At 36.9% G+C, this 9,455-nt stretch overlaps 1 protein-coding gene across 1 annotated transcript; it reads right to left on the bottom strand.

The window, feature by feature from the left end:
- Window positions 1-44: 44 nt before the first annotated feature.
- On the bottom strand, window positions 45-9,127 carry LOC122069605 (UBP1-associated protein 2C-like). The gene is made up of 6 exons (XM_042633659.1): window positions 8,916-9,127; window positions 5,661-5,781; window positions 5,349-5,492; window positions 4,564-4,760; window positions 4,230-4,305; window positions 45-460 (listed from the first exon to the last, which is right to left on the bottom strand). The coding sequence occupies exons 1-6, from the start codon at window positions 9,041-9,043 to the stop codon at window positions 113-115; spliced, it is 1,014 nt and encodes a 337-aa protein (XP_042489593.1). The 5' UTR covers window positions 9,044-9,127; the 3' UTR covers window positions 45-112.
- Between the last annotated feature and the right edge of the window lie 328 nt (window positions 9,128-9,455).

Consider the following 9,455-nt stretch of genomic DNA (forward strand, 5'->3'; position numbering starts at 1 on the left):
CCCCCCCAAAAAAAAAAAAAAAGAAGACATGCTTGGACTTGGGAGGCCTTGCAAATACGCTATGTTCCATACAGAAAAAAAAAATGCTTCCATCAAGGCTCTAGTTATAGATTCATTGTTTTGGCATATAATAAGGGTACCCTCTGACTCCAGCTGGTGCTGCAGTGGGAAGTTCAACAGGTTCTTTCTTGATAGCAACCTGAGCATAATAAGAAATCTGAGTTTGTGGTGGGTATGGAGCAGCAACTGCGGCAGCATGATCCGGGTAAGCAGAACTACGATATGCTGCTACAGATGGAGGGTAAGCAGAATAACCAACAGAAGCAGTTTTAACAACCTGTGTCTGTTGGGCATATCCTGCTGTCATGGGTATGGCTATAGGGACCATTGCTGCTGGTAGCTGTGTTTGTACCACTTTTCCCTTCTGAGTGTCAGCAACTTTCACGGTGATGTTCCTTCCCTACAACAAAAGGTAGCATACCAAAGAGGAAAGAAATTAAAGAATGCTTTCTAAAAATTACAGCAAGGTAGGCAGTAAGAGGAAACTATCGGATTAAAGTAGACTTCCAAATTGTAGAGCACTCAAACTTCCAAATTGGAACCATGGAAATGAATTCCAGTGTAAACAACGAGCCCCCAACTCAATGATTAACCATTCTAGGACTTTTTTTTTTTTGGTTAACCAAGGTGTCCGGGCCAGCTTACGTGCACCTCGACTAATCCTCGGGGGGACGAGCACAGCAACCCACCACCACGGTCTCCACTTAAATCACAAAAGCACAGATGGGGAATCGAATATGGGACCGTACGCCTATCCACACAATCCCCAATTCGCCCTAACCATCTGGGCAACCCACTGGATAATGAGTGGTTCATCCAAAATAAGTCAGGAAATCCAAAAAGATAAAAACATAAAACTTAACGTCGCTGATAGTTGTCATTTGCGATGGAACGATTTCATTTGCTTTGCCACAAAAATCCAAGAAAAATGATCTTTCACCAAAAATGGGCTCATTTCATTTGTCAGAGAAATGTGAATGAATAATAACTTGTTCCATTTATTCACGTAAAAAAAAAAAAAAAAAAAAAAAAAAAAAAAAAAAAAAATCTTGTTTCGTTTCACCAAAACTAAATGATTGTATTTCAGTCTTTTAAAAATTATTATGACCTCCAAATACCTCATTTTAAAGCATCATATTTTGCATACAAGTGTAATGGGGGATTCATAGATGAAATAAATTTTATGTAATCTCCAAGCTAAAATAAAATTAATAAATAATACAGAAGAAAAATATGTATAATGCACTAAAGCATAAGAGCCATAGGCTGATAGGCAAGCACCTCCATAGAACATTAAAACAAAGAATAAGGTTCAAAGCTTCAATTGTAGTACAACTTTTAGTACTGGTCATATTATTGCCGCTTCTATCATAGATAGGGAAATGTCTAGGGGAGCCCAACCACCTAGAGAACCTCACAATGGATTGGATTTCAAGGAATCAAAAGTTCCTGAAAAAAAAAGGAAATGAAATAGAGGGGGATACGGGATACCATGTGTTGCAAGTGCACTGGGGGGGGGTGGGTCCTCCTAGCATTACTAGTAATGCAACTTGCAAACTAGCATTACCAAGGAATTGATGCAGAAGCAGAGAAAAAAAGAGGCTGCTGGTCTTACTAGGAATCTCACTCCTGTTCTCTCATGGAAATTCTGTTATCAGTCCTTTTTTTTTTTTTTTTCTATTGGTTGTTAGTTAGTATTATCAAGGCTGAATTAGGTTTTGTCAATAGCAGTCCTGATTTGTCTGCTATTGGTTAGTATTATTAAGACTGAACTTGATGTTGAAATGTTCTGATAAAGGCAAAAGCTGCAAGATGCGGGTTATTTAATGCCACAATCAACAGCTCTCCCTAAAATTGTAATTTATAAATTCTCAGTAGTAAAGTTCATCACAATATAATTGGCATATTTTTGTCAATAACACAAAGGAAATTGTCAACTGTATAAAATCTATATACTATAATATCCATCCTTGAGGTGTCACATTCAGCCAGGTGGTAACTCTCCAGCTGTTCATAGTGGAGGCATGGGATTGAGTCCCACCTCACAATCCAGGTTTGGGTTGGACGGGTTATTGGTTGAGGGGGGGGGGAGGGGTAATGCAATCTGAAAATCCAAAATATGGATCTCATTTGCAAGCAGGCCCAATGATCAAATCTGAGATAAAGCAACTGCACTGTTAAGGAAGGATATCAGATTGATGGAGGGGGAGGGAAAATAGATGAGATTAATTTGCTTGGAAGGTAGAAGAGAGAAGAAATTAGGAATGGGATACCAATCCTGTATGCACTGCTAAACAATACCAAAACTCTTACAAACATCGTATTCTTTACTCAAATCATCTCTAATTGATGGGGGTGTATTAGTGTACTACATATATATAAGGTCCTTCTAAAATTCTTAAATTGACTCATAAAAGGACTCCTAATCACACCCCCTCCAAGATCTCTGGTGTGGGTCGCCACTATTTTCACGATTTTCGTCTCCATTGCTTGCATCAATGATAAATGTTCAGCTTGCAATGCAATTGGGAGGAGCTGGAGCTTGGAATTCCAAAAGAGAAACCAAGGAACCATTAGATATGAGACATCGTTTGGACTCAAAAGGCCAACGCATAGAAAAGTTAATTGAGTACAGAGTCAGTGAGCTCAGAGTGGTAGAACTTTTGGATGAGCTCTGTGAAAAGATGCAAGATTATACTCTAGAGAAGTTAGATTCCACTAGACGAGAATGGATCAGAGTGGATGATTGGAACAACCTGACCATTGGCAAGCAAGATCAAAAGACATATCCTCCTATTGTGGAAGGTTACTTGAAGAAACCGAAGATGAGTTGTCCGAGTTGATAAAGAAAGGATTTGTCAGAACGGGAGAAGTAAGCAAAATTCTATGCCAAGACCTCAGCAAGCACTGCAGTGTGACAAATGAGTCTCCCCTCCTGGAGTATGAAGATGATGAGGAATCAGATGGTGATCTCTGAAGGCATGTTTGATGAGTTTCCTGATTTGTTTGCAGCTCAAAGAATTAGAGTTGCGAGCCTGCTCATTAACCAAGCTCTATATTAATTTTTTTATTCTATACACACTGAAATGAATGAAATAGGTCTCATTCTTAAAACTCTTTCTTGAACGCAGAAAATTTTTTCAACAGATCCTGCCCTGCTTTTAGATATCTCAGTTTTGTCAAGTTCCAGAAAAAATAAATAAATAAATAAATAATACAATAAAAGTAGAATAAAAAGACTCCTAATCACACTCACACACTCAATAAAGTAAATATACTCAAAAAAAGAATTCTATCTAGCTATTAAGTATTTTAATCCAACTCAATCACTCCACTTAACTATCCCATGTACTAACTTTCTCCCTAGTTATCAACTTATAAATTAGGCCCATTACATTGAACCCCCCCCCACCACACACACACACAAAAATAAACCCCAGCCTATAATATAAATGCCCAAAGATCAATTTCAGCCCATTGGACTGCCACCACCTCCTTGTGAGCCTCCCAAGCTTGTGCAAAGGCCTCTATATGGGATTAATGTCTAATGCAACTGCATCAGGGGGTTTCCTTGTAATAACAAAAAAGAAATACCCAAATACATACAGTATTGAACACCACTAAGAAGAACACATTAAAGTATGGCAGAATGCATTCTGCAAAGTGCAAACTATTACATGAAAATGAAGTCAAAAAAACATCATATCATTGTACAGCAGAGACATGAAAGGGAAAATATTTAACAGAGAAAAAAAAAATAAATAAATAAATAATCCTTTGGAAAAACTGCCTCATAGGATTGAAATTTTGGGCAAAGATGCCTATGCAGAAAAGTATTACCCAATATTTCCATTTGTATTTGACAAGTACAATTTAAGCCCACTCTCTAACTAAATTAAAATCTAAGAAACCATGTATTAATGGATCTCTCGATACTATTTCACAGAACTATTGCATAAAAGTTTTCTGCCGTAATACAAGGATACATGAGTTACCACTGTCCATGCAAGACAATCCAAAACATGTGTAGCCTCAGCGTGTTAATGGTAGAAGGCACTAATAGTATATTAGAACCATGCATAATGGTGATCTATAGGAAAATTCATGCATAGAGGTGATCTATAGGAAAAACCATCCAAGTGATAACATCAATGGGCTATCTCACTCACCCCAAGAATCTTATTTGGATCATCTATGGCCTTCCTTGCAGCCTCCACTGTCTTGTATGTAATGAAGCCAAAGCCGCTGCATGCAACAGAAGAGAGACTATATAGTCGTCAAAGCTATAAAGAGAGATGAAGATAAACAAATGCAAAATAGCACACTCCAAAAAAAAAATTAAAATAAATAAATAAATAGTGTAGCCACTGCATGCAAAAGAGGAAATATATTATAATCACATGAAAGCTCAAAATAAAGATGAAGCCACGGGAATGTTAAACACCAAATTGCAGAACAAATTGTTATCAACAATGCAGAGAAAAAGGATGTATAGTTTTGTACCGAGATTTGTTGGTATCTTTGTCATAAGCAACTGAACCTTCTTCTATCTCACCATGCCTAACAAAAAAGTTGAGCAAAATCTCACTTGTGGTTTCCAGAGAAAGGCCTCCAATATAGATCTTCCTCAGCGCTTGATCAGGGGCTATGCTTGCACTACTTAGGCCCTCACAAGCTAGGTTACAGACAGCCAAGCGACCCTGATACATATTTTTTTCTAATGTAAGCACTTTGTAAATATTCAAAAAACCAAGAAATAAACCCCATCTATAAAAGACGCAGCTAATCACAGAATGCATTCAAAACGCAAATTGATGCTATACCCAGATAAACATTAAAAAATGTGGTAAAAAAATCATGCAGGCCCTCACATGTTGAAACTGAACCTTCATATTGCAAAGACTGATCTGCATACCTCAAGGAAATACATGAATAGGTAGCAAAACAGTTTCAACCACCATTTTCTACTTTTTCTTTTCCTTCTTCTTTAGAAGGATGGAAACAAATGTGAGTCAAGTCTTTCACTTTTATTGATTATGACAAAAAAAACATGTCACAACCCAAAATACATAAGAATTCCCTATTTCAGGGGAGTCAGGACTCTATGAAAGGATGAAGGAAAAAAATAAGGCAGGAAATCCTAGTTGGGAGGGAGGAAGAGCTCAAAAAAAAAAAAGAGTAGACAACAGGGCCCAAAGAGAAAGAAAAGCTCAGTCAAACATCCAAACCACCATTTCCTGACACCAAACAACCCTTTGCAACCTATCACCAGTGAGTTTTCTACTTACGTCAATCAATCTGCTAGGTTCCTTCAATGCACTTTGAGTCGACTCCATGTGTTTATACGTGATGAACCCATACCCACGAGATTTTCCAGTGGCTTTGTCAATGATCACAGCTCCTTCCTCGATTTCCCCATGCACTTGGAATGCCTGGATCATAAGACATATAATAAGTTTTGAATATATCTTAATGTTCTAAAGACAGGAAACATGATGCAGATCATCTCTCCAACTGATTTATAGTTTTGGCTGAATTCTTATTTCATCAGGCAATCACTCAGCAGACATTGGAAACACACAATCAAGCAATGCACTCACAGCACACAGGGTCTCTGAAGTGGTGTCCCAAGCTAAGCCCCGAATGAATAGCTTTCGATGGATTGGATCAGCACTTGCAATACTTTTAATTTCTTCTGCAACTGAAGGATATTGGGACCCGCTGAAAAGCTCAACATGCAAACACATACACATGCATAGAGTCAATTCATACAGCATTTAATCAGTATTCGGACCTGCTGAAGGATACTAGGACCCGCTGCAAAGCTCAACATGCAAACACACCCACATGCACAGAGTCAATTCATACAGCATTCAATCAGGGGCAACACTAACATGCCCTCTTTCTCCTGACATGAAGACGAGGTTTCAGAGAAAACCAACTTCAATATTCTCATCACCAGGAAAAAGAACATTAAATGGAAGGCAAAGGAGCGTCTCCCATTGAGTTGTTGACTCATGATGTACAGAAGATAATAATCCCCGCCTTACAACCAACCTAAGTAAATATTTCAAATAGTTTTTCCACCCATGCCTGCAAACCAATTTCCCACATTTGATGACAATGCTACCAAATGAGATTAAATTTGAACCCCATTCCTTGTTGAAAGTAAATATGTATATTAGACTCCAAATTCAATATGAGAGAGTGTTCTTCCATAAGATGGTAAACTTCCATCAAGGTAGTAAGCATAGTTGGCACGGCACCAAGGTGAACTAAGGCATTGGAGCGCTGCCTAAGCACTTAGGCGACAAGGCGCCTCACCTTAAGGTGAACAATTGTTATTTTTTATTTTCCCTCTTTTCTATCATTATTTAGTATGCTACACATACCTTGTATCATAAAAAATCAACATTAAGCCACATCAAGTGATCAAACATAGAAAATCAACAATAAGTCACATTAAGTCATAAAAATCAACATTTAAATAAATGCTCTTGTTCTATAATAAGTTTGACTGGTCAAATGGTTTACTTTTACATGAAAATTTTTGCATTAGGTATAGCACAAAACCAACTTCCCAACAAGTCTAAGATTATTTAAATCTGAGTTGTAATGACAAAGTTATGTTCTGGTCAAACTTATCTTAAATTGCATGAATGTCGTTAAAATCGAATGAACGAAAATAATTTTATGGACGTCAAAACAAAAGATTATTTTACCAGACTTTTGGTTAGTAGCAATATTTTACCATGATAAAATTTATAAAAAATTTAGAATTGAGAAAACCCCCCAACATTTGAAAGTTGAAAATTGCCCCTCCAACCAAAAATCCAGTTTTTGTTCTTGGACTAGGGGGTTTACTGTTTATCTTTTTGGAATTTGATTTTTAAACTATTTTTTTTTTTTTTTTGGGTAGAATATTTTTAAACTATTGTTATTGAATTCAAATAGGGGGTATTTTCTTATCTATGAATAATATTGTAAGTAAATGAAATAACAAATATGCAAACATTTACTTCTTGACAACTATGATGCCAAGAAAAACAAAGAAAAGTACAGTAACTTGAAGGAAGTGCCTACACCCAAGATTGAAGAACGGAAAATTAAGTCTTGTAAGGTTGAAGAAAAGAAACCAGATTTCCAAGGGCAACAAGTGGCTAAAAAAAGATTGTGTTGCTATTGTGGCAAGAAAGGTCACTTCTGTAAGAGGTGTTTCCACAAGAATCATCCGTGACCGTAGCTGAGATGTAGTTGGTAGAGAATGACATGTTTTGAGTGAAGAATTTTGAATTTTCTTAAAGTTTCGGTGTTGTTGAGCAGTGCATACAGGATTGGTGTTCCAAAACCGATCTCCCTCCTTCTCCTTCTTCAAGTTTCGTTCATCTTTCACCTAGGTGTGATCTTTCCTCCCTCTTTTCTTCTGCTATTTTTCTTCCTCCTACTTCTCATTATTACTTCTTCCAAATCTGGGTATTCTGGAACTTAATCCTTCTATTTCTGAATCTGAATGTTGTTCGATTTTTCATCATTAAAATCAGTTCATAAGTTAACATATGATTTCAGTTGTCCAGTTTTTCAAAACCTAAGATTCTAATGGATTTCAGAAATCCTACTTGAATTTGACTCCTTTAAAATTCTGATTTTTGAACTTCATTCGTTCTCTGAATCCTGGTTATTGTTTGCTAATCGAGTTGACTGAAGTTATAATCCCCAGAATTCTGCGTATAGATTCTGCAGTATTGCTCAATCCTACCCGCAAAAGAATTTTTCCATAGGTCGAAATCCAACTGGTAATTTCAAAGCACACTTTGCAGAAAAATTTCCCTTGTTAACTAGTCTATTCAACCAGAGTTCATAGCCACATGAATTGTTTCTATCAAGTTATTAACCTTTCTCCTAATCTGGTTCGTGTACTTCTCCTGTGATCCTATCACAAGCTAGTTTCCCACTGGAGTTCTTATGGTTTGGGATTAGTTTTACATTAGTGATGAATAGGAATACAATAGAAAAAATGGAGTAACAGAATTGCCAGCCTGGAAAACTCATTGCCCATCCAAGTGCTAACATCAACCTAATGACTTAAATAATCCAGATGAAATGCATGACAACCAAAGGACAAAGTGGGCAAAAAGAAAATATTGAGTGGTGGAGAGCAGAAACAAGAAAATAACAGACCATGCAATAGTTTTATTCTGACTTGAAATGTAAAAATGCAAGACAAACCACATGTGGGTTAAAAGTACAAGGCAAACTAAAGAGAACATTTACAGAATTAACTTTTATAGTTTTAACAGTTTGAAAACCTTGGACTTCTTATTTAAATTATGATTTTTTTTTCTTTCGAAAATAAATTACAAGTTCAATATACACCTTTCATCCAGGTTCCAGCATCCTGCTATTGCTTTACAAAATCAACACTACTAAAATGATCAAAAAGGAAAATTGCAGAAATGGCTCCAATTGAATAGAAAAGAACCCAGAATAACAAATTGAAAGTGTTAACTAAAAAGAAGTAATAAAAATGAGAAAAAAAATTGAATGACAACTTTCAATTTTTCAGGGAAGGTTTTCGTGTACAAATTAAGATGCGTTTGCGTCGTTAGTTCACCCAAACCCATATGGAACCAGGAGGTGTTTTTTACAAAGATTAAACCCGCATGGCCTCCTATTATACTACCCCCCCCCCCCCAAAAATGAAAAATGAAAAAATACGCAAAGTAGAACTCACACTACAATAATATAAAACAAACCAAAAATCTAAAATAAGAACACAAACATGACACAACATCATAGCTAGAAAGAAAGAAAAAATCGAACAACAGGGATATTGGGTTTTCAGTTATATATCTTACAGCTTGAGAAGAAGATCGAGCAACTGGTCTCTTCTGAGGGGGTCAAGAAGCATACGAAGCTGCTCTGCCGAAAGCGAAGACCGCCCATTACTCGTCTCATCGAGCTTTCTCTTCTTCACGTCCTCCATTGTTACCAGTTACTACATTTTCTTTGTAGGCCAAAGGTTCTTGCAATGAAGGTGATCTAAGAATAAACGGCGTGTTTGGTTGCGGATTTTGAACTGCCCCTGGAAAGCTCTCCGGAGTCGGGCAGGTGATGGTCCATGTCCATGGTCCGCATGGGTGTCAAGAGGTTTGGTTTTGGTTTTTCATTTCAGATCGAATCGAACTGAAATCAAATCATTTTAAAAGCCTCAAACCGGTTAGGTTTTCAAAAATCACAAGATAAGTATATATTTTGTAATCTGAACCATATGTTCCTATTCTAAGTTGGGATAGTGCACATATGTCTAGGTTATCTGTACACATGAATGGACACATACAAAATATGTGCCAATACAAAAGAGGATATCCGATTGAATTAGACTATAAGAGTCATCA

The sequence above is a fragment of the Macadamia integrifolia genome, unplaced genomic scaffold (genome assembly GCF_013358625.1).
Source record: "Macadamia integrifolia cultivar HAES 741 unplaced genomic scaffold, SCU_Mint_v3 scaffold664, whole genome shotgun sequence".
Classification (NCBI taxonomy): domain Eukaryota; kingdom Viridiplantae; phylum Streptophyta; class Magnoliopsida; order Proteales; family Proteaceae; genus Macadamia; species Macadamia integrifolia.

Excerpts from the sequence above, each read along its gene's own strand:
- LOC122069605 (XM_042633659.1), bottom strand. The coding sequence starts at position 9,043 with ATGGAGGACGTGAAGAAGAGAAAGCTCGATGAGACGAGTAATGGGCGG. Across the intron at positions 4,761-5,348 it reads AACCTAGCAGATTGATTGAC|GGTCGCTTGGCTGTCTGTAA; the intron begins GTAAGTAGAAAA and ends AATATGTATCAG. Across the intron at positions 4,306-4,563 it reads AAAGATACCAACAAATCTCG|CGGCTTTGGCTTCATTACAT; the intron begins GTACAAAACTAT and ends TGTTGCATGCAG.